Here is a 25,784-nt window from a genome sequence, read left to right on the forward strand (position 1 = left end):
GGAACTTCTCATTTTATCCATACATATTCTAGTTTTAGATATCCTAAAGAAATGCTCTTAATCACAGACACCTTGTATTTCTTCTGCACAACCATGATAATGATCAGGACATACCTCTGATATGCTCCAAACAGGAGTTTCCATCCCCTTTCTCCAGCGAGGAGCCAAAGGCAGAGCAGAAGGAAATCTGTGTTTAGAGGAATGGCAATACCATGTGGAAAGGCACAAGCAGTAGTGACCCTGTTTTGGTGTCTGTTGTTCTGCCTGGGCCCAGTCCTCAGACACCAATTCACAGCATAACAAGTGGATCCTGACAGGCTTAGGAAAAGCTGGAAGTTTCAGCTTGGGAAAAGCTGGAACTGTTCCAAGTGAAGTTCTCTCCCTGTCTAAAAGCAGGATTGCATAGAAAAAAGAGTGAAACTCCAGAAAAAACCATCACCCCAGGTACTTGCACATCCATTTCTAGTCAGAAGGACAGCACTCACCTCCCCCTTCTCCCTTCAGCCCTCATGTAGCTGAAAAGAAAGGGCAGGGGAGCTTTACCATGCTGTAGTCAGAAAACCCAAACACCAGGAGCTCAGGTACAAATCCCTTCAGTCCTGAAGTTTAAAATGCCCCATCTTGCAGTCACCAAGCTACAACTCTTGACAGAAGACTTTTTAATTTTCATAATCCAAAGAGAATAAGTCCCCCTCCTTGAAATAAGCATCAGTGAAAGGCCACCCAGTAATTAAAGTGATAGCAAACTACTTGTGTTAGAACAGAACCCTTATTTATTATCTGACACCATTTAACAAATTTACTGAAAACTAGGAAGAGAATAACCAGTGACAGCTTTGTGCTTATCCCAGATTGTTGCTACCACAGGACAGTTGCTTCTACATACTCAAGAGGTGTAAAGAAGGGCTTTGAATTTGGCATCAATGGAAAATAAAGCAGTACATATTCCTCATCAGTTCCTCTGGAGGAACACAGACACAACCAGCTCCGTCCTGTTTGTCTGACTGCAAGGAGCAGGTGAGGGCTGCAGTGATGCTTACTCCAGATGAGATGTCTCTATCAGACAACCTCTGACCAACTCCTGGACCTGAAGGGTCTCAAGGATTTTTTTCTTCATTCCAGGCATTTGATATTCACTGTTCATATGTGCTATATGCTATGCAAGGTGATTAACTACATCAAATCTCATTAGGACAAGGTATGATGTACTGCAAGACTTCAAAACAGCTGTCCTTAATTCATCAGTGCTGCTCATCTCCTGTTGCCTGGCTGTGTTCTGGAGCTTTTTTGGACTCATGTTGAATAGAAGAGACAGTCCTGTGGGTCTCAGCACATGGAGCAGTTCAGCTGCAGTCCCATCCTGGCTGGAATCAGGCTGGTCACTCAGAGCCCAACTGTGGTCTTGGGTCACTTGGCTGAGCAGTCTGAGGGGTGCACCTGGTCTCTGCAGAAGGACCTTCTGGTCTCCTGGTGGGCAAGAGAAAGGCTTTAAGTTCCAGTAGAGACTGAGCAGAGCTCACTGTCAGCACATTTCACAAAGGCTTAAATTTGGTACTTAAATCATTCAGCACCTCAGAGGCCCATAGATTTATTTTTTAAATGAACATTTGCAATGCATCCTTTGCTTTTCCATCTGTAACCCAGGACAGCCTGGCAGAGCTGAGTGAACCCAGAGCACTTGCATCACTTTCAAGTGACTGAAAGAGGGTGAAGCCCCAATACCCACTATTCCTAAAATTGAGTTAATTCCATCCCAAAGTTCAGTTTAGGAATCAACCAGGCCTCCTGGATTTCCCTGGGCAGGGGGCACACCAGGCTGGGAAACATGCACAGCTGTGTTAGACAGCTCCAGCAAAGCCTCACTCATTTATTGCAAGGGGTAACTTATTTCCTCTGGGCATGAGCCAAATAAAGTCAAGGCATTAATTAGGATATTATGCAATCTTTACGAATTCCTGCACTCCTTAAGAGTTTCCCAACTCCTGAATAGATGGAAAGCTGCAACATGTGAGAAAGAATATACAAGCTTTAAGTAGGTGCAAGTCCACTGGGTTTTTTTTTCCAGCAGTCCTTACTAAAGTCTGGCTTAAGTAACCTTACAGCTGTGTAATAATTCCAAGAGCTGCTGATCTTAGGGTAGGTCATGGTGACAGAGTATTTTCCCGTTACCAGCTTCAAGATGTGACCAGCACTGGTGTGCCATCCCAGACCAGAGCAGCAGCAGTGGATGGTGGCAGGGCTTGGGGGCTCTCAGTGCAAGCTGTGGGGTGCTCAGTACTCACATGACAGCTGAGGACACAGCAGCCAGGATCCCAGCAAGCAGGAGGAAGAGGAGCACACTCAGGATGGATGTGATGACAATCATGGCTCCGCTCCTGCGGCCAGGCCAGGTGTCAACTTGCAAGGGAAGTTTAACTAGGAGAGCATGGAAGGAATGTTCCTGGTCATCTCTTTTTGACCATGAGCACTCCCACCAAGCTGGTGATTTAGGAGAGGCAAAGTGATTATATCTGTACCTGAAGACATCAGTGATTTATGAGAAACAGGTTTAAGACTCAACGTCAGTATTTAAAGTTTATGAGCTCTGCTCAGCAGGTTTGCCATGAGGGCAAGTATCTGTATTCCTGAGAAATGTCAACAGCACCAAATACCATGATCTGCATCAAATCTCAAACTGCAGATACAAACCTTATCTTTACTAAAAGAATTGTTTTGAAGTACACAAAAGTAGAAAATTATTCCATATTTAGCTATTCCAATATTGAAAGGCTGAAAAGAATTGCTAAAACTTCAGGAAAGGACTAGCTGTTGCTCCTAGAGCAGTATTGTCCTAAGGCAAGCACAGCTATTCGAAGGAGCTGAGCAAAGCCAGACTTACCTCTTCTGGTTTTGATTGGATCAGACCAGAGGGTTTGGTCTTTCACAATCCCTTCAGTGCTCTCTACCAGGACATACTTAAACCTGCAGGGGGAAAAAAGTGTTAAATGAGGTATTGGTAATGGCCCCCTCACTACCAGGTTTAAACTGCTGGATTAGCTGGCCAGTCTTCAGGTTTTGTCAAAGCATTAGGTGGAGACAGTCAAAGGCTGCTGATTACTTCCAGAGACCTTACAAAGAACAGATAGAATTAATTATGGAAAAGCATTCTATGTTTTGTCATGCACAGCCTGCACTTGGTTCTTGTGAGCCTTGGCAGATGACAGATTCCCAACAACAGTTTTCCCCAGCTTGCTATTCCCTGTTTGAAGAGCTTTGTTATTTAGGACAGCAAGTGGTTCTGATTTCCATATGGAGGTCAAGGACTTTGTCCAACAACAGAGACCTTTGGCACTTTCCCTGCTAGAGGAGACTGTTGAAGAACCAGGCCAACATCAGATTTGGCAAAGAAATTACATTTCCAGTCCACGATTTCAGAAATGAAGAGAGAAGACAGTTTTTTGCAAAACTAAGAGCCCACAGACTTTTCAGAAGCATTTATGGCTCCATGTGACTGCCATTTTCACTCTGGTTTTAAATAGCTGGCAACAGCAAAACGAGTGTTTGGGTAAGGGCTGTCAGGGTGCCCCAATTCCCTGGATGGCTGGTTTCACCAGGCAGCAGGGTCAGGCAAGTCTGCAAGCTCCCTGGCCCTCACTGGGCAGTCTCCAGCAATATGAGGGGCTTCCTGGAGCTGGAGAACAAGGAGAACTCTGGCTGCCCAGAATCCCATCAGAACAAAGCAAGCAGAGCCAGATGCACATCTGCAGTTCAGCAGAATCATCTAATACAAAATACATGGTGAATAATCTCGACAACTTTCCAGTCAAACTCCTTTTCTACCAGCAGTTTCAAATGAGGTGCTGTCACAGAATTACATAGAAGTAGATCTAGCAGGTCACACAGGAATTTTCCTAGTGGTCCATGAATTTGCCCTGGCAGAGCTCGGCCCTGCTGGGGCACCACAGAGCACCCTCTGCAAGGTGCTAGAGCAAAGCCAGCCACCTTCATGGCTACACCTGTGATAGAGCACTTCAGTTATGGGCTTGTAATCCACACTTTACCTTTGCTGAGGAGCTTACAGGCTCAGTGCTGCATCCCACTGTGTTTTAAGAGGAGCAATCACCTTTTAAGAGCTAAGAAGGATACCTGTAAGTCGTGCCTGGTGCGAGAGGAGGGTTACAGACATCGAGGAAGTTCGGGTCGTACAGACAAGTCCCATCATCCCCAACTCTGAAGAGGTATTGTTTCAGGACATCAGAAACTTTGCTGACATCTCCTGCGTCCACAAGCCTGGGAGGGGATGCACAGCTGGGCACATGGAATGCAGCAGCCTTGTAGGGCCCGAGCTGCCCCCCGTGTGTCTGCTGGAAGGTGCTGTCCAGTGCTTTGCTGCTGCCCTCAGTCACCAGGGAGCTCATGGCACCTGCTGCAGGAGAGAGGCTTCTTAGCAAGGCTGTCCAAACAAGTCCAGCCCTTTCCATTCACCCTCTATTTGGTTGGCATCTTGCTCTTCTACCCCAGAACACTCCCAAGAGAAACCAAAAATGAGCTACCAGTTTGGCTGTGTCATGATCCCACCCCTTCCTGCATAGTTGTTGGTGAAGTTTTCATACTTGTCCCTCAAACTGTGAAGGATCTTGGAGCAATATTTGCCAGTAGCTACCCTCCCAAAATTCCTCTTTTCCCAGGAGAATGTGATGGAGCAGGAAGGAGGGTGGCAAAGGCTGCTCTTCCCACACATGGCTCTAATTCACATCCAGTAAATCCTGCCGTTCCAGATTTGATCCTACAGCCAAGGCAGAGCTCCTGAGTCCCAGCTCTTGTCTCCTGGCACACAAACCCTTCAGCCTCTGGTCACACAGCAGCTGGAGCCATCCCAGACCTGCATGGTGTAGGGGCTGCAGGAACACATGTGTACCTCCATCCCTGGCCAGCCAGGCACTCCAGTGCTTCCAGGGGAGTCTGAAGGCCCTCCCAGCTTCCAGCAAAGCATGACTCTGCATCCAGCAGGCTTTGGAAGCTTAGTTGCACCTCTCAGCCCTTCCCTGCTGCAAAGGCAAGGCACAAGTCCCAAGGGATGCTCCCAAGTTCTGTAACTGCAGGTTAATTTTTTCTGGAGAGCCCCTCCAACTGTTCAGTGCTGTCAGCAGCACAGGAGTGCCAGTTTTTCCAGAGCTGTGGTACAGTGGGAACCATTTCTGCCTGGAAGCATTCTGCTGCAGCAGAGTTCCTGCAAGTGCTGTGAGAAGTTTTTAGCTATGATCCAATGTGAAATTTAGCCTGTTTTAAAACTGACACATTTCTGGCACAGGTTCGAAATACAACTTAAGGGTCAGTGGTAAGTTAGAGGAGTTCTGACACCCCTCCCTTCAGTGGGAGCCAATAGCAGGAAAACAGATACTACCTAAGACTTTCTCTTCCCTTAGGTTTGTTTCTCCACATTATTAACCTTCTCACAGTTATGTTTCCCTGCTCTCCCAGTGTCCACTTTCATAACTCTTAGTCTGGCTCTGTGAACAAAAGTTGATGCATAAACAGGATGCTTCCATGGGAGGGTTTCTGGGGTTTGTTATGTTTTGTTTGCTTGTTTAGTTTTGTAACCTTAGTGGGTAGATCAAGTCTCATAGCAACATTAAGGATAGAGCCAAAAGCTACATATTACTTCTTCAGAAATCCTTTTATCCTCAAGCTTTCTCATGTGCTGATGCATCTCCTTACCAGATCTGAGCATAAGGTGTTAAGAAAATTAAGTTTTTTAAAATTTTTCCTTCTCCCTGCTCCAGGAGACATCCAAGGGTGAGCCAATGTCTTTCCCTGCAGACCAGAGACAAATCCAAACAAAATTCCTCCCAGTCTGTCAAGTAACAAGTTTGCATCTTCTTGCCTTCAAAGCAGCATTAGACATTTCTGTGTGTGGAGCCCATTTTGTACAGATTCACCCAACTGTGCAGGGATCTGGGCTGGCTGATGTCATTTCCAACACAAAGCATACTTGCAGGTGTATCTACTTGTCAGACTTACATCATTCTACTGCAATTGTAGCCTGGCTTAGACACACCAAGCTGTGCCCTCCAGGCACAGGGCAGGTCTCAGGAGGCCACCCAGCTGTCTGGGATGGGCTCTGTGCTCACAGCTTCCACCCACCCAGGGCCTGCTCCTTCCACTTGGTCCAGAGTGGCAACAACCAGCAGTGAAAGATTCAAGAGCTTTTTGCCTGTTGTCCAATTTCACTGCTGCCCCCTCAAGGTCCCTATTCCTTCAGAAAAAGAAGCTGCATCCGACATTCAGGGAGGAAGGTGTGACATAAGGAAGGCATTTATTCCTGCCAGCTCACAGAGCAGCTCCAGGTAGCATTCCAACAGCCTGCCAGAGCAGCAGGGATCAGGGGAAGCAGCTCCTGGCCACTGCCAAGCACTTATGAAATTCATTTTGTGAATGAAGCCATGGGCCAGGCATCTGTGACCACGGGTCTAGCATGACTTGCCTTAGTCTAAAAAATAAATCAATTAATTAGTCCTTGCAAGGGCTGGCAGATTTTTCTCCTTTCCCTGTTCAGGCTCATCCCCATCCAGCTGTGAAGGATTCCATGCAAAGGTCAACCAGGTAGTTACCTTCTGGAGAGCCATAATGCCACGTACCTGACTCCTTCATTGCATACAAGTAGATGGAGTAAGACTTATTTGGGTGCAGTGAGCTGTCAAACACACAGAAAGGTTTTTCTAGAGCAACTGTAGTAAGAGTGGGATTGTTTGTAGCAAGCTGAGGGGCTGCAATTTGAGGCTTCAGCCTTTGATCTGGAAAACAAAGTTACCAAAAAAGCATATTGAAAGAAACCAACAAAACCAGAAAATCTTTCTCTTCTCCCTGTGCAAGCTCTGACTTGAAAGAAGGGGTCTGGCTGTTCTAACAAACAACACTGAAGCATAAAAAGGGGAGGATGCAAATTGCAGCTGAGCAGGAACCAGCCCTGGGGCATTCTGAGTTAGGGGTTTTGCTTTAAAGCAAGGTGGGCAACCCAAGGATTTAGTGAGAGCAGGAAAGGATGTTGCTTCTCCAACACAAGGGCCACATCAGCTCAGGGGGACACAGTCAAGGCATCATTACAGGAGAGACTCAGATCCCTGTAATTAAGGTCCCACATACAGCCTCCTCCAGTGGCAGCACCAGCACAGTCAGTTCTGCAACCCTTTAGCAGAAAAGAGTGTTAATAAGGTTTTCAAGACCAAACTTACTAACATACAGAGCAAGAGATTTAGAAAAGCCTTGCAGAAAAGAAAACTGTCTGGGAGAAGCACTGCAAAAAGCAAGTGGTATTGAAAGGAAGTTAATGTCAAACACTTCCCCCCAGTTTCATTAGGGAAACTTTAACAGTCTTCCAGCAGAGTACTGGGCTGAATCCCTCAACTCCCAACACAGGTCCTACAGCAGAGAGAAGACACCCAAGACAAAGCAAACAAACAAACAAAAAACTAAGAGAAACAGGCACAAAGAAGAGCAACAAAAAAAGACAAGAGGCAGCACATAGATGTTTCTTACCTGCACACAGCTGTCCCAAGCAGCAAAATGCTACTACAATCCAAGAGCTGCCCATGCCTGAGCCCTCCAGAAACTTCCACAAAAGGAAAGACTGTTGGGATGCAGCCCCTGCTGAAGAGCTCCCACATCCACTGCCTCCCTGCAGGCAGCCACACCTCCTTGTCCCCACCAGGTGCCTGCAGGCAGAAGCTGCCCACCCCTTCAGCACCTCCCTATATTCTCAGTGCCCCCTCTGCTCAGGTGCTGCCAATCCCCCAGCCCTTACCTGCTCCAGGTGAGGAAGGTGTTGCAGCTTTTGTTTCTACCTGATAATGGGTACCACTGGAGTTCTCAGTGCTGTGGGTGTAAGGGGAGGAGGTTTTTCCCCACCCAAATCACTGATAGCTGGCTTGGCTCTTTACCTCCTTCTCTCTAAAAACTTGTGAAACTTCTCACGTAGAGAAAATTTGGAACTGAATATCTGAACCCTGCATTCAGTCTGTGCCATGGATGGTTCTCATCTGAGCAGCCTTAAGTGAGGTTACAATTGCCTTCTGAATTGTTTTCTGGGTTACATCCTGAAAAACACGAGCCTTCTGCTTCTGGTTAACCCTAATATGACTCAGGACAACTACATGAGGAGCAGAACCACTGGAAATCTGAATGTGACCTGTTGGACCGAATTGTTCAGCTGAGAATATTCCTGATGAGTAATTGCTGTTACAAATGGTGTATTACGTAAGAGCTCAAATTAAAAAATTATTAATCATCCACTTAAAATAGGCTGAGAGGAAAAAGAAAGTATCAGGGAGGTCTTACAGAATTAGTGGGGCTAACGTGGTGTCACTTGAGCAACTCCAGATTTACATGGGTATCATCACCCAGGTTACATTCCCAAATCCATCTCCTTTGTGGGTATAAAGGCTGTGGGCCCCAGAAATCTGTTTGAAATGTGTAATCAAATGGTTAGAATGCAATTTCCTCCCCATATGTGTCTCATTGCCCTCCGAATTCTGCACATCATCCTCAGTGTGTTTGGTCTGACTTTGCTCTCACACAACTTTTTAGGAAGAATATGGAATACAGGAGGCACCCTGGATCTGTGCTGCTGTAGAATAAGAAGGAGTTGTATTATTCCTTCACACTCTACAATGTACTCTAAACCTGTGCTGGCAAAAGTACTCAGGTAAATCAGATTAGGCCAGTAAAGATCTTACCCTTCTCTCTTTTATTCCCAGGAATCTGGTTTGTAACACTTGCACTGTGGTGTTAGTTGTACAAGCTTGGTGCTGCTCTGCTCGAGAGTTTTTATCCTTTAAAGCAGCACATAATGATGCACAGAACCTGTAAGGTTTCTGACTCCACAGTAAAGCAGAGTTTAACAACAGCAATATCTCTTTCTCCATCATAAAAGCAATACTTTCTCTAAACAGTTTCCTGTAAAACCAGATCCTGAATTCTTTAGACAAGTAACCCTTCCAGAGCAACCAGCAGTGGTTTTTTTTCCCCTTAGGACAGCAAATAGACACATTATATGCCTAATCAAATAAAAAATAGACAGCAGGACATATTGAATGGCAGAATAAAAAGAAATATTCTACTTTGTGGCATGCAAGCCACTTTCATGTGGTACAAAATACTCTTCCAACTTTGGTTAGAAAGCATTGCTCCCTCGTGCACTTTCTAAAGCATCAAAACAACAAACAGGGGAAAAAAGATACCAGTTTTAAGAATCAACTGCTTAAGGCTGTTGATCATAAGGAAGTTTTTGATTTAAAGATAGAACTTTTTTGATTGGTTAGTTGTTGTTTGGTTGTTTGGGGGGTTTTTTGGTCACAGGGTGACAGTTTTACCCAGTTTTCCATGTGGCAGTTTTTCTAAGCCATCATGTTTCAGCTGGGTACCAGCCCATCCTGTAGCAGAACTCCCCAGCCAGGAGGGACAAACTGCCTGTAAGATTCTAAAATTGTGGAGTTCACTCCATGCTCAAAAAAGGCTCGAACAAAGGTAGACAATGAACGTGACAATGAACTCTCTCAGCACCATCTGCACTGGCAGATGTGTCCTAAATCAGGGCCAGACCTCATCCTTGCTTACATTTGTGTGAATCCACATGAACTGCACGGAAGTCAAGGAAGCTGGTCTGGATTTAAAGGATGTTACCCTGAACAAAGGGAACCTCAGTATAATTCCAGTGTTCCCTGAAGGAAGTGCAAGAGAAGACATCAGTGCAAACTCCTATGTCTTCAGTTAAGCAACAATGACAATTTTCTTGCTCTGTGTTGCCTTGTGGGCAATTCTGGAGTCATTTATAGATGCCTCTGGACTCAGTTGGGATTTATTGCTCCATGACAACAAAATTTTCAAGGAAATGAAAGAGCATTATCATAGAATCATCTCATGCTGATATTATTTCTTTTTATAAATGGCTCAATTTAGATGTTTACACAGCAGAAGACAAAAACTGTATGTTTTAACTGAAAGAAAAATATGCATTTTAATTGTCGGGCAACAAAGCTGGTGAAGGGTTTGGAGCACATGTCCTGTGAGGAGCAGCTGAGGGAGCTGGGGGGGCTCAGCCCGGAGAAAAGAAGGCTCAGGATTGAGCTGATCATTGTCCAGCTCCCTGACAGGAGGGTGGAGCCAGGTGGGGCTCTGCTCCCAGGGAACAAGGGACAGGGAAGGAAACGGCATCGAGCTGTGCCAGGGGAGATTCAGGCTGGGCATCAGGAGGAATTCCACCATGGAGAGGGTGATTAGACACTGGGATGGGCTGCCAGGGGAGATTCAGGCTGGGCATCAGGAGGAATTCCACCATGGAGAGGGTGATTAGACATTGGGATGGGCTGCCCGGGGAGGCAGCGAGGTCACCATTCCTGGAGGTGTCCGGGGCAGGACTGGCTGTGGCACTCGGTGCCAAGGGGTAGTGGACTCTTGGCAAGGTGGTGCTGGGTCAGAGGTTGGACTCGGTGAACTCAGAGGTCTTTTACAACTCGATTGATTCCGTGGTTCTCTGATTTGTTTGCTGACTTAAACTCAAGGAGAACAAGGGAAGAGAAAGCCCACGTCTCCCTTGGAAACCCCCATTCAGTACAGTGGCAGCATTTCAACATATGTAACTGATTCGTACCTCAAGAAAATGAACTATTTCTTCCTTCCCCACCCCTGAGCTGCTCGATCGGGAGGGAATTCCTTACACCGCGTTGCCACCTGGCGGACTCAAGGGTGACTCGGTGCCTGCTCCGCATTTGGGGTCTGGGAGCATCGGGGGCTTCTTTGTTTTCCCCGTTTGCGATTTCTTTATTTTGTTTGCTGAGGAGAAACAAAAGGGAAGCCCAGAAAGTGTAACCATCGCAGGGAAGGAGCGCAGAGAGCATTAAAAAATGCGACAACATGGCACAGGCATCCCAGAATTTGTCAGCAGACAGGGAGTGTCTGATAACATTCACCCCCTGCACTAAACAAAGCCTGGCACATTTCTCTGTGCCTCTGTTGCCACCTCGGGCTCATCTTGCCTCGATTTTTCCACTCTTTTCCTTATGCTTTGGAGTTTTCAAGGGCTGTATGGAGTAAGTAAAAACCCCTGAATTTCTGCTGCTTAGGAAAAAAAAGAGTCAATAGACTCATCATAGTTTGACACCATTTCTATTAGAAATAGCAACCTCATTAATTTGCACTGACACCTAAAAGATTCTTTGAGAGACATTGCATTTTACACATTAGCAATTTGATCAACAGAAGAAAGATCTCAACAAATTAATGCCTCAAATAAACATCCCTTGTCCAATTTAATACTAAATGAAGCAATAAATTACCACAGTGAAACACCTGAAAATCTAAAGAGAAAAAAAAAAAAACACTCCTTGGGAATATCAAACATTGTTTTAACTGTATCTTTGAAGGGGAAAAGTTTGGCTGCAGAGGTGCTTCATTTCTAAATTGGAAAAAACCTTCTGGTCAGAAAAGCCTATGGAATTAAGAGATCATTTTCCTCAAAGAAACTACACACTCGTTTTAGGAGAACAGTCTTTCTGGAGTAGTATCTAAGGCCACAAGAATTGATTAGCTGAGAAAATTAATAGGTGTTTTCATACTTTGCACTTCCAAGGCATTTGGTGGCTAAAGATTTCCGTGCTCAATGCTCACACATGGTTGTGTCATTGCTACCTATAAAAACATCCTGGAACATGTTCAGCTCCAGAAAAAGGTCTGGAAGGTGAGAACTGACATATCTTTGGTGCACAGCAGGGGCATCCTATGGGTGCATTCCAGTGATGTAGGGCAGGAGTTTCAACATTTTTGTCACTTCATTTGCACATAACAATTTCTTCCACAGCCCTGCTGAAGTGGCCCGAGTGCAAGGAGCCGGAAACTGCCGTTTGTGCCGGGGAATGGGCACTGCTGAGGACATTGCAGGTGACACTAAAGCTGGCAAAAAATGTGTAATGGTGGAGGTAAAGCAACACACAAGCTGACCTTGGGAGGATCAAATGTGCAGCCAGCTGCAAATAATGCCCATCGGGACAAGGGAGGGAAACCTCGTCCCAGCGGTCACCGGGGAAGGACCGAAAAATCACCGGGAGGAAGGGACTGACCCCACAGAGCAAACTGCCGCTGGGAGGCAGGGACGGAGACAGCTCGTGTCATCCTCTGTGAGCAGAAATTGGGGGGTGTTTCTACTGAAATATTTGCACAACATGCTGGAGACCACTGGAAGCTATGTCTGCACAACATTCCATCAACTCGTTATGGCAAAGATTTCACTTTGTCCCAAAGTGCTGCATGGAGAGAGGACTTGGTTCCAGCGTGTGAGAGCCTCAGCAGGAGGAACAGACCAGGTGATCTCATCTCTTACTCTCATCTGTGAGAAAGGCGGGAAGGAACATGAAGCCTGGCAACCTAAATGATTCCAGGATTCTGAACAAGAATAATGTTCAGGTCACCTGAGAACAGTACCATCTAAATCAGTGTCATCTCTCATCCAGCCATTTCTCTGTACTGGAAGGGTTACAAAAGCTGAATTTATACCAGTAGAGATATTATTCTTCAGGCTTTAACCTTTAATATTCAGAATTTATTTCCTCACAGTACAGGATCCGATTCTATTTTTGCTTAGGAAATGTATCTCACTTTATTTCACATCCATTACTCTAATGGAGTTACTTCTGAGGTGAGCAACAGTTGGCCTTTAGCTACAATCATTTTTATTTTCTTCTAATTAATGATTTTTAGAGGTTTATACATTGCCTAACAAAACAAATTACTATTCATCTGTTCTCTAGAGACACTGCCTTTGACTGTGAGTTTTTCTAGATAAGGTTGTAATGTACTTTTCAGGAAGAGAGGGAATACTCTGCAGAGTCAGTAGAGGAAAAACTGAATTCCAAATCTTCAGCTCAAAGGCAGTGCAGCCAAAGTACCTGCTGTGCCAAGAGTGTCTTTGGGCACTTCAAGCACCAGAAGGAAGAAGTCAGGCAATCAAAGAATCCTGCTGCTGAACAATACTGAGGAAGGGAATTAAAGGAATATTAATTTTAATCTGGAAAATATGTAGAGCGTGGCCTGGGATTAATAGGGATAGCAGAACCTTGTTATTTTGATTTTTAATTAAGAAGACATTATCCAGGGAAATTATTTCCAATAGGAATGACTAGAGGTGACGTAATTTGAGGAAAAGTAGTTGTTCGTTCAGCTTCAGCTTCAAAGTAATCTTGAATGCTTTCTCTAGGAAGAAATATTGCTTTCTCTAGGTCCTCCTGGAGCAGTCCACCCTGCCTGCAGCAGCAGCTCAAGCCATCTCCTCAGCTGGCAGTGCCAGAGGAAATTCCCAATGGCTGTTCTGGTTTTGCAAGTAGCTGTGCACAGCTACTGGTGTTTGGTTATGACATGGGTGCTTTGCACATCAGAACAACTTCACATGTGTTCATCTTTTGGAACCTAAGCAGCTGCAGCTTTTGACTGGCACTTTAGCTGATATTTCCATATTGTCAACTTTTATACCTTAAAACTGTGTGTAATAGGGATGAGTTGCAGGTCATAGTGAGTTTGTAGTCACTATTGTATTATTTTGCCTTTTATTTCTTTGTGATTAAAAAGACCAAGTATTTTCTTCTCTTTTTTTCCACCTAGTCTTCTTCCCCTTCTGCTTTATTTTTATCCCTTTGTTTTCACATGTTCTTACTCAGCTCTGACACTTCCCAAGCTGTTGCTCCCTGAAGTCACATGATAATGTGAAGCATCTGGGTTAGGACAAAACATATATTTTGCTGTAATTTGGCCTATTAAAATGATCAGGAAAATGCAAAAGGGCTTTGCAACAGAAGCCTGGAGAGTTGCAGTCTGATCTCTGCCATGGGGAAATCTTTTAGCACCAAAACACAGAAGGCACCAACAGAAGTGAGTACAGTGTCAAGATTTTCCACAAGACAAGCAAAATCTACTAAGGCAAGCCAAGCTTTGTTGGTTTGTGAAATCAAATTAAGTCATCTCTTTGTGTGTGCCACAGGACTGTGTGGAGGGGTGAAGAGGGAACAGAGCAGTCAGATTTTACCTGGTGACCTTGTGCAGCCCTGCTCGTGCTCTCCTGCCTTTCAGTGCATGTAAAGGTCCTTTTTGCCCTTCACTTCCCCAGAACCTATTTTTAATTATCATCTATGCCCAGATTAAGAGTCTGTTTTAAAGCACAGTCTGGACTGAGATTGCAGAGAGAAGGTGACAGAAGAAAGTGACTCAGTAAGACCTAAAAAAGCAAACCAAATCCCAACAGGCAGAGGAAGTCAGTAGGAGAGTCAAAGCCCAGAAGTGCAGGCCCTCCAGCAAAGCACCCCCTGCTCTGCACTGCACTGGGTGGCTCTTTAAAATGGGATGTTTTGTCTTTAATAGAGAAGGAATAGGTAATTAAATGAAGACAACAGGAAATGGCTTCTGCTAAGTGATCTGCTCTAGGGAATGGTATTCTGGCAGAGAGAAGCTTCATCTTCCATGTAGTACCTGTCACTTTCTAGTTTAAGGAGAATTTAGGAAGATGCATTGGAGAACAATCAGATAATGTAGAAGGAAAGCTACTTGCTGTCTGTCTGATAGTGTTGTGCAATACCACAGGGATATCACTCATGGGCTTGAAACCTCAGAATGAATACTTTAATGAGGACATAACTGAAAATATCAGGGGAAGCATAATAGGTAGTGCCCTATGTGTCTCAAAAAATGACATCTATACCTCTTAAAATAGCTCTAACATCTTCTAGAGCAGGCAGACCTGTGCCACAGCACTCTGTGAGTTCAGGTGAGTGAAGAATAGGGGTTGAGGAATTGAACAACAAACATGTCACACCTCTAATAGTTTCTCAAAGCTTGACTGGGCTGGATACCAATAAACATGCAATATTTCTCAGGGGTAATGGCACATCCAGGTGATTTGGTGCATTTCTATAAAACGTCAATGAGGTCAAAAATTAAACACAAGAAGAGCTCAGATACATTACTGAGTACACAACCCATGATCTCCTCATGTTCAAACACCTGCAGTAAACAGCTAAAAGATATTTTGAAGAGGGGGAATTCTATTATTTTATGTATGAAGATACTGTTTTGTCAGTCTACAAGTTTTCTTCTTTTTCCCTCATCTTATGGCTGCAAACTGCACAGTGAAACAGCAGCAGCTGCTGAGAGGGGAAAGACACAGAGCCAGGATTAACCAGTTGGTTCAGAGAGAAAGGCTTCTTACTGACAAGTTATTTGTAATTTTTTCATTGGGTTTCTCCCAGTTCCTTCAGGCTGGTCCTGTAAAGCCAGACTGAATGACTAAGGACACTGGTGGTGTGAGCTGAGAGGACGATTCCAGCTCAGTGAGTTCATAAGCACAAAAACTAGCAGAGAGGCCACGTGCCTACATCTCTGGTGCCCCAGAAAAATGCAAGGAAAAGGTTTTGCTCTTGGTGTGTAGGAGATTTATCCTCCTTTCTGTGTGCTAGTGGTGGTCAGGCAGGGCACTGATGGGGACATCACTGCAAATTCTCAGCACACAAATGATTGGCAGACACGGGAGAAGCCAAAGCAGAAATGCAGTGATGTGTGTCAACCAGCTCCTGATAAACTCCCCTGGATGCATCCCCTGACCTGGCTCAGCCTCAGGCTGTCACGACTGCGTGGCTGAGAACATGCTTGCAATGATTACTAGTCTGGCATTTCAATTTAAGGGCGGTCGATTGAATCAGCTTAAGTATTAACCAATTTTGTCCCCATTTCAGCTAATTGGGATCTCAGCAATGGAACATCCCAGCCCTTTCACATCTTGTTACGGAGACATATTTCTGGCACAGCTGGATGACTGAACTGCTGCTCAAAACAGCCATTTTCTGTCAGCTTCTCCAGAATGATTCAGGGAGGGCTTTTTTGCCTTGTTTTCATGCCTGAGTCAGCATCTGGTAATTATTCTCTGCGTGTGCCTTGCCAAGCTGTTCTTGTCCTCTGCTCTCTGAAGTGGGTGATGAAGTGCAGTGGCATTGCAGGGAGGTGTGTCTGCCACAGACACTGCCCTCAGCACTTAATTCTCACACCCCAGTGCCAGGAGCAATGATCACTCTGCTTTGTGAGGAGCTTTCAGCCACTTCAGTCCCACCACACACCTTTTCCTGGTCAGCGTTTTCCTGAGCAGAATCTTGCTCAGGACTTTGTCCATTTGCCACTAATTTGCTCTGACAAGGCCTGAGGGAAGGTTACTCTTTGGGGATATTTTTTGTCGAAGACCTTTTTTGTTGACAAGTTGCAGAGCTCCTTAGATTGTCTGTGGTCAGGGCTGATGACAAGTCATTTTTCTCCAAAACACTTCCCAAGGTACTTTGATGAGCAGCTCTAGTTTTCACACTGGATAAGGAATCTGGCTGAGCTTGCTGTATGAATTAAATGTGTACATTTTCTGGCAGGACAATATGGAAAAGTTTGCATCGTGTTGGAAGTTTGGAGCCCTAGAGTGTATCCCTGACTCTGGAAAGGGAAAGTGGGATGTAGCTGGAGGTGGGATAACCTTCACAAATACATGTAATCTTTGCTGTGCTGATACTGAGGAAGCCTTAACACTTGCAACATCTTTCTGGACAAGCAAATCTGAAGTTTGCTGAGTGAAGACAGAAAGCTGTATGAAGGAAGAGGTGCAAGCTGAAGCCTCAAAAATGTCTCTAAAAGGTCTCAAAAATGCCTCTGGAAAAAGAAGCTGCAAAACCTCCCCTGTACAACATAATTTGGGAAAAAACAGTCCTAGGAAAAACAAGCAAACATGTGAGTCAACATTGTCAGGAAAGATGAAGAGGCTTCTGAAAGTCAACAATGTAAATTGCTTATTAAGGAAAGCAGAGTTCTGAGTGGCAAGTTTATATTAACTGGAAGACCTGTTACAAATAAACAAAGGAAAAAATAAGAAACAGAAAAAAACCAAGCCTGTGTACAAATCACCCTGCAGAGATGGAACACTGGCAAGCAGCACAGAAACCCAGTGATGCTGACAAGGAGATTCAACAGTTGGAGCCAAAACTCCACTCACATCACAAACAGAGCTGTGAAAAAGCCTTACAAAACATAAACCCAGTGCAGTTTCAGGTAAAGAGGAAAAGCTTTAAAAGAAAGCAGTCACAAAAAGCTGGAACTGGTAAGGTTATCAGTAAAGTCAGTTAAAAACCCTCTGAGAGAGGGGAAGCTTTCTCATCCATGTCAAACAGCACTTCCTTCCAAATGCCAAGGATGACCTAAGCACAGGCACAAGCTGTGCAGGCTTTGGGGCCCCTTCAGTTTTCTGCAAAGACAGAACTGACTTAAACAGAACTAAGGAACTGAGGTAAAAGTAAAGAAAGAGTAAGTTTTCTTTCCAGAAAACCAAGGCCCCACCAGATTTTGCCCTAAGAATAGTCATCAAGGAGATAATTGAATAGCAAAAGCCACCAAACCTCATATATTTTAGGAAAGCTTTTGACAGGCTTCAGCTTCAGTGTCAGTCTGGAACACCTCAAAGTGCTATGAAATCCAAGGAAAATAATAGGCATTAAAACTTTTATAGCAGGGCATAGCTTTGCATTTTAAGCGAACACGGCTTCAGTGAACAGTTTAACCCACTTAATTGGTGAGCAAATAATTACTTGAAATGTGAAAGTGTGCTTTTGAAAACTTGCTGTTCCATATTAACTCGCAGAATGGCTGAGGTTGACCCACTGCTCCAGCCAGGTTACCCTGAACTGGTTACCCAGGACTGTGCCCAGATATTCTGTTGGTATCTCCAAGGATGGAGACTCCAAAACTCCTCTGGGCAACCTGTGCCAGTGCTCAGTCACCCTCACCAGGTGGCTAAAAACTAATTCTCAGAAGTGTGGGGTGGCTGTACTTTCAGTGAATATGAGAGCTCATGACTAGTTAAAACTGTACTTGCCATGGATCCTAAACAGTTCTTTCTCTTTTAAAATTCAGATGCATTTCATGCCATTTTATGCTCTCTATTCAACTGGCAATTGAACAGACCTATTATAGACTCATATTTTTTATGGTGTGACTCACAATTATTTTAAAAAATCATTATCCAGGTAATGTAACATTATGTATTCTGGGCTTTCTGCAATTAGAGAAAGCTGCTGCCACTCTTGTATCAGTGTCTTTGCTTTAGCTCAGTGATCCTTAGGCTGTGTGCTTCCAGCAGTCTCAGACAGGGATTGTGGCTCACAAGCTAATAATGACTTTCAAAAATGCACCATCAATATCATTCTCGCTCCGTGATAAAGGAGAAAAAAACTGTGAAAAAGGGGGAAAAGAACCCATTTTTTCTCGTGTTCATGGCAAACAAACACTGCAGATAATAACAGTGCTGATTCAGGGGCCACTGCAAGCTGCACTAAATGAGCTGAGATTCTCTGAGGCTGTTGGTTGCCTTTCTCCTGATTCCTGGGGATGACTCCTGCCCTCTGGCCCTCAACAATACCTGGCTCACACTGGCTCCTCGTTTATATCCCAGGTTTCCCATTTGCTCTTGCATGTCAATGAAGCTTCCAAGTCCACCACAAAACCACCCTGTTTTCATGGGGCCTCTCCTGAGGTGCTGCCTTAGGATCTGAGGGATCTCCTAAGTTTGCCTGAGAATGACTGCCTTGAAGGGTGGAGGGATAATTCAGGAAACCCTCTCCTCATATATTTTTTTTTTTTTATTTAGGAAACCTTTTGATTAATAGACTTATTCTACCATATGATAAATGGGGGGGGAGGTTATTGTGTAGCAGGTTCAGTTGCCTTCTGGTTACTGACATTTCAGGGGGGCCATATTTGCACAGTAAAATGCCAGTTTTAAGAGACATCCTGTCCCAAAATATTTGCATCCAGTTTTTTAGCAATGCATAAATCCATGGCAAGTGCTCTGAAGAGAGGTTTTGCCCTCAGTATAAAAGAAGTCCCAATTCTTCCTATGTCAAAGCACCTCTAGACAAAACAACAATCAACAAGTGATGTTTCAGTAATATAACTTTTTAAATTTGGACACTTTACTGTAAATTAAAGTTTTGACTATTCTTTGGGGTTTTTTTCACTTATTTCTGTTTCTTTTTTTGTTGCTGTTGTTTTCAAACAGGAACAAAGTTTGCTATTTCAAAGTTTACTCCTGAGTAAATGTCCTTAGGAAATGTTTATCCACATTACACAAGGGGGAGTGGTTTTAAACTGACAGAGAGTAGGTTTAGATTAGATATTGGGAATATAGCAGCTGTCCTGTACCACTAAACCCCTTACTGGTGACACAGTGCCCATCTTCCTTTAAGAGATATTCGAGATTCTGTTAATGCTAAAAAGGCATTTTGGAAAGGTCTTGCTGGAAGGCATTATACACCTGTGAAATACTTGTATTTGCAATTATTATTTGAGTACCATCTTATTGCTCTGTGTATTTCTCTGCTATGTGAAGTTCCATCATTTAGGGAGTGCTTGGAAAGCTTCTGAACTGTGTTTGTAGCAGGTAATGAGGAACCCAAGGGAAAACAGGCTTTGTGCAAGTGGTCCCCAGCCTCTCTCTTCCCTCTCCAAACAAAATCAGAACCTCAGCACCCACTGCTCACAGTATAACATCATTTCTTTTGAAACCACCCTTCCATGTGAGCTGTCTCTTCTGCTGGAATAAATCAGCAGTGATGCTCCTAATGAGAAGTGCTGCACATGGCAGTGAGGTCTGAGCCTGGGCTTCAGGGCAGGAGAAAATGAATTTTGATGCAGACAACCTTTCTGAGCATAGTGCTGGCTGAGGTGAATTGAGATGACTAAACTGCACTGATTAGAAAGTCTGAAATATTCGTGTTTTTCAGGTGAAAAGAAACAAGGACACTTTGGGACAGTGGAACCTTTTTTTCTTGTTAGTACATCTGTTGTGTTCAGGACAACTCCCCATCTGTTTTAGCCTATTTTAAAGCTACTGGATGAAGTTAAGGAGTTTCTTGAGAAGCAGTGCAATGGAAGGGGTTGAAACGTAAACCAGGGCTGGATTGCAGCTGGAGGTGTGTGCTGCCAGTGGTAGGCAGGAACAAAGCAGGGATAAGACAGGAAGAGCTGAATATTTAGCTATGAAATGCAGTGAGTACAGCACTGTTGGCCATCTCTGCATTCCAGTCCCGCTCCTCTTAGGCTTTGGCTTCATGAGAAACCCTTCTAGAATACACAAAGGGCTGCACTTTGGGTGCAAGGGGTATTCTGCACACATTTTTTTCTCAACACAACATGTGCCCCTTCTACATTTTTAAAAAATTCTTTTTGGAACTAGACTAAGTTTACTAAATGACCCTGCAAAAAAATACTCTTGTGGTGTGACAATGCCAGCAGTGAAGGGTGAAACAGCGTGTCACCAATCAGCCCTGTTGTGTGCACGTGGGCCAAAGAGAAGAACCTCAGGCCAAATGTTCTGTGTCAGGTTCTTAAATCTTCATATTAGATTTAGCAACAACATGCTTCTGGAGCCCAAAAACCTTTTAGTATCTGGCCCCTGAATTAACAGCTTGGCCCTTGGAAGCCTAAGCACCTTAAGCATTTCTCAGACCTGAATATGTGCCACAGATCTTTTGAAAATCAAATCACAGTGACCAGGCCAAAATGGAACTTGGGGGTTCAAACTGTACTTTCCTGTTTGTAAAAATGTGGATATATACCTGTAATACAGAATCTCTCTCTTCTGGGGGGCTGCCAGTGCTCTCACAGTCTATCCAGGGAAGGCACAGGGTGGTCTATCCCCCTCCTTTTTCCTAGAGCTGAGCAGGGACACGCTGTCTGCCCCAGGTACTGCCTCAGGTGAGGGATTCTGGAGCAGAGTCTTTGCTGCACCACTCACCCCCTGCATGGACCCCAGTTCCCAGCTGCTCTGAGAGCCAGGACACAAGCCTGGGTAGGTTGGAAGGGGAGAAGGGGTTAAAGCCAATGCCTTTGTTATTCAGGTCAATCCTTTCATAGTCGCTCCAGGCTTCATAAATTCAGATTCCCCTTCGTGCTGGGCCAAGGGGAAAGGAGAGGGTGATACATCTTTAAGTACTGAGGATGAGATCACCTTCTTTTTATAGAAACTGAAATAATCCAAAAGCTGCACAGCAGCAGGCTGAGCACGTTTCTTGAGCTGCATAAAAACAGCACTATCTGGGAATTTCTTTCCAAATAAAAAGGGAGCACATACCCTGCCAGATCTTATCTTGAAATATGACTCTTGGACACTGCTTTTGTTTCTTGGAGAGAACTGGGGGGTTTGACTGGTTTTATGTTATTACTTCTTCAGTTATTTAATTCTATTTTTACAGTCATGAAAGTGAAAAACAGGTCCTGCTTTTTTCACCAGGTATGACTGAGAAATCATTAGAACAGTTTGAATCTCATCTCAGAGAGGAAAAGCCTGATGCAGTGATAGAGCAATTACTAGCCACAGAGATAAAGCAATAAAGCCCACATAGAAAAGTATTCTGCCCTAATACTTTGCATTTTCAGACAGGCACATAAGAAAAAGAGTGAATATTGTTCCACATGCAAAAACACACACAAACACACACACACACAGACACCCAGCCTGAGACTGGCAGAGGCCAGAACTGGGATTCCTGCAGAAGGGATGACAACATTACAGGGCATGTCTGCAGACGTGTTTGCCCCCCATAAACACCCCAAGAATGTATTTATTCTAAAATTAGAGTCCAGCAGGTGCCTCCATAAATCAGAGCAACGCCTGCATGTAACCACACGTCGTGCAAGCTGAGTGACATCACTTTGTTCTGACTGTTCTGTACCCTCATTGCTTACGTAAGTCACGCTACAATCAGCCCTTCTTGTGCTTCCTAATTTTAGGAAAGCTTTGGTAGCTTCGTGCAAGAGCTGGCTATGTTGGCAGGTTTGTCTCTGGCTGGTTTCATACCCCGTGGCTTTGCCTGGCAGAGGAGAGAGCTCACAGAAGGTGAAGTTATTTGAGCCCGTTCCTTTGGGGGTGGCCGGGTCGGGTCAGCAGCCACTGCCTGGCTCCCTGAGCCTGCTGCTCCCCCTGCCCCCTCAGAGGACAGGCTGCAACCAGGATTTCAACTCTTGGTATGAGTGGGGCTGCAGAGGGTGGGGAGTGAGAAGTGCTGAAGATCTGAAAGTGCTTGTGGAGTGAAGGGGCAAGGAACTGAAGCACTGCTGTGGGGTTCAGTGCCTCGGGTCCGGATCCCATCTCCCAGTCACAGGATCTCTGAGCCACGGAGGAAATAAGGCAGACATTCAGGGTGACAACTGTAAGGAAGTGTTTCTCTTGGTCATTATCAAACCAGGACAGTGACAACAAAAAAAACAGAGCACAAGGGTGCAACTGGGCTGCTGGATCCCTGTACAGACCAGAGGGAATCCATGCAGCTCAGGATATCCATTTCAGGCAAACCCAAACTGCTTAGAGGCCCCGTGCCTGTGTCCATTCAACTGTGCCCTGAGAGTGAGTATCCAGTGGGACAAGTCCTGGGAAGCCTGGCTGTCCTGGCCCTCCTGCAGCAGGGCTGGCTCCACACCAGCACTGAGGGCAGGGCTTCCCACAGGGAATGCAGCAGCCTTCCACTTTGCTAACTGGAAAGCTCTTCCAAAGCCAAGTCCTGCATGATCTATTTGGGGATGTGTAAAGCAAGGAACAGGCTGAGAGAAAGGACCTCCCCCGTTTTTTGAAGCCTCTGTGTGTGTGTGTGTGCACGTGCACTCCACAGTCAGCGTCACCTTGATTTATGGGTGCACTTGCTGAGCTTTCCCTGGTGCAGGCAGACCTCTGAAGGGGGGTATTACAGTGTGCTGGGTCCTTGTAGGAGTGGCGTAGAGCAGAGAACCTCAAAATGGAAAAGGTGGTTACAACAGAGTGTGAACTTCATTTCAGAAGCAGTGTGTTGTCCTGTAGCTGTCCTTTAGGCTTTCACTTTGATAAGGCTCTCAGAAATTCAGCTGTGAAATTTCACTCCACCTTCATTAACAGCCAAACCCCAAGTACGTGCCATGATAGTGCATAACTATACAATATAACCATCCAAGACACTTATATTAAAGATTTATGGTATTTACCAACACAGGGCTGGACCCTTAGCACTTTAGACTGGCACAGCTCCACTGGTACATGGCCAATGCATCCCAGCTGGGAGCCCAGCCTTCAAACCTTACTCCAAGGAAAGCCATTATCCATTTCAAGGAGGTTTTGCTGCTTTGCTCTTTTTTTGGGGGTCTATTATTTTGTAAAGGGAAGGCCCTCTTTTATGTACTCTTGCACAAAGCAAGGTATGTGTGTGATAACTTTGCCTTTGATTGGTTTATTTTAATTGCATTCTCTAAGTTTATAGCAGGAGAGTGTTTTGATTGCAAAAATGTACAGAAATGCTCAGATTACAAAGTCTTTAATTATAGCTCATGTTTTTATTTTTCCTCGGACCCTAAGTGTGTTCACAGAAACCAGATGGATTACAATCAGAAAATGGAATGATTACTGATACCTTGTTTTATCTTCAATAATCATTGCCTAGCTCTGTCTTACCCTGAGGAATTCAAACTCCTTCTACCGTGGAATAATCAGCATTCTTACACAAATTCTTATGGTTTTCGCCATAACTATCTGATTATTTCCAAACAAATAACCACATTTTCATAGAATCTGTGATAAATATTCATTTGATTGTTGGAAGGCTGAGGCACAGAAAGAATCATGAACAAATTTCCGCTCATCTGGAATACCCCATGTGAGAGAGCAGGAACTATATATTTTTCACCTCTGTTGTATTTTGTGTCATTTGTCCAGGCACAAAAACCTCAGACTTAATTTAGGCTGAGCTCTTCTCCAGGAGATCATATTTACTAGGTGAATACCTAGTTTCTGCAACATCTAAACCAGAGATATTCCAGAAAATTTGTTCCCTACCCAGTCCTAAATCAACTGAGCAACAACTAGGAAAGAGTGTACACTTGTGAATGTTTGTTTAAACAGTTTTGGGATTTTTTCGGTGTCATTTTCTAAAAACCAGTCATTCCAGAAGTTACATTATCACTTTAAAGCAGTCATTTCAAAGACATTGTGGCATTGCATTAAATAATTGACCTTTTTTGCTGCCCAGCTAAGATACTGATACTTTCCTAAACTTCAAAGCAGGGCCAATAAAAAGAAGGTACGTGAATATGTGAGGCATCTCACCACTGAACGAGCTTAATACCTCTAAAATGAAAACCTCTGGCTTTTTTTATGAAGGTCCGTTCTGTTGCACAGACAGGAATTAAAAAGCCCACCACAACCCCGGAGGCCAGCACGACTGATTCTCTGCCTTCAGCCATGGCTGAGGTGCTGCAGAGCCTGTGCTGTGATCCCTGTAAAGCCGTGCCTGGAGCGCAGGGGGGGTGTCCTCGGGCACTGCCCTGGCTGCTCATCACAGCGGGGATATCGGAGCAGGGACAGGCACTTCCCGCTTGGAATACCCTGCGGAGATGTGAGACGTGCTGAGCCATCCCTGGCAGGCCCCCCTGGCAGCTGGGTGCAGATGGCAGTGGCAGAGCTGGCGTTCCCACTCCAGCCTCAGCGGCAGGACAGCACCTTGACTTCGGTTTCCTCTGACTGTCACAGAACAGGAAAAGATGGAAAATTATCCTTGTGAAGTGCACTTACCCAGAGAACAGGTTTGGCCGAGCCCTGATCTAAGCTCCCGGTGATATTGTAGGTTCTGGGTTTATAAGCAGTTAATGGGAGAAAATGTGCAGAGCCCTTGTACTCTTCAGCAGAGTAAACGCTGCCCAAGCCCGGGCAGTTCTCAGCTGCTCAGGGCCAGCTGCATTTTCCAGTGGCACACGTGGCAGAGCAGCTTCCAGGCGAGCACAAAGTGCAGCTGAACTTGCCCAGGCAGAGCTGCCTGCAGTGCCATTGAATCTGAACCAGCTTGTTTTGAGGTACTTGTGGTATTTCTACACGTTACACACACTGTAGACATAGGGAATTCTTGGAGATGAAATTCTAAACCAGGTCCAGCACTGTTCCCGTGGAGTTACTTGACCAGTGCAGAATAAATAATGCAGCCATTTTTACTTGTTGCTATTTTCTGTCAGCCTTCCTTAGCGAAAAAACATGCACAGAGATGATAAATTGTGTTGTAGCTTCTTTCAGTTGTTCAGAAACCACAAACCATCATACATCTGTCTCTCAGCACACAGGAAATGAGTGTCTCCCAAACAGCCAGAGTTCAGAGCTGCAGGTTTATTTCCACGTGGCTCAAATACTGATGTCATGACAAATGTGTATTTTTTGAAGGAATTTTGTTTAAACGTAAAATTTCATCTCAGAGTCTGAAAGGAACCAATAGTTAACCATTTCTTTGATCAGGAAGAGCATCAAATGTGTCTCTCCATGTTTTTGTGTGCTCTTATCCATAGTTCCCAAGCTCTCTGCTGACTTTCGTGGCTGTTTTACACAGATTCTGTTATAAAGTAGCCTAACATTTTCTGCAATCCACCCAACGTTGTCTTCAGCACAGCTTCCACTACACACAGCTGTCTACCATGGGGAAGGAAACGTTCTTCTCTGGTATTGCCTCAGTATCTCCATTTATTTTGATTAGGTTTGCTGTAATCTCCACATCAGATTCACCTAATGGCAGCTATTAGCATCTCTCTGATTTATTTGAGAATGGTAATGAAATACATGAGTGTATTATAGCATAGAAACTGAGGAAAAACAGATCTACTGTTCCACCCCACTGAGGAACAGAACATAAATTACTTCATATTTTTGCACACAGGATATTTGCTTTTGTGCAGAAATGTTCTTGTGTCTAAGC

General features: G+C 44.7%; 1 protein-coding gene across 2 annotated transcripts; it reads right to left on the minus strand.

The window, feature by feature from the left end:
- Positions 1-389: 389 nt before the first annotated feature.
- Positions 390-25,054, minus strand: UPK3A (uroplakin 3A). Of its 2 annotated transcripts, none has more exons than XM_064654062.1 (6): positions 24,623-25,054; positions 6,618-6,773; positions 4,126-4,405; positions 2,879-2,961; positions 2,283-2,415; positions 390-1,467 (listed from the first exon to the last, which is right to left on the minus strand). In XM_064654062.1, exons 2-6 carry the CDS (start codon positions 6,628-6,630, stop codon positions 1,380-1,382), a joined length of 597 nt encoding a protein of 198 aa, XP_064510132.1. In that variant the 5' UTR covers positions 6,631-6,773; positions 24,623-25,054; the 3' UTR covers positions 390-1,379. The 2 variants fall into 2 exon arrangements, with proteins under 2 accessions (XP_064510132.1, XP_064510131.1); XM_064654061.1 differs by lacking the exon at positions 24,623-25,054 and adding an exon at positions 7,516-8,114.
- Between the last annotated feature and the right edge of the window lie 730 nt (positions 25,055-25,784).

Source organism: Pseudopipra pipra, chromosome 5 (assembly GCF_036250125.1).
Source record: "Pseudopipra pipra isolate bDixPip1 chromosome 5, bDixPip1.hap1, whole genome shotgun sequence".
Taxonomy (NCBI): Eukaryota; Metazoa; Chordata; class Aves; order Passeriformes; family Pipridae; genus Pseudopipra; species Pseudopipra pipra.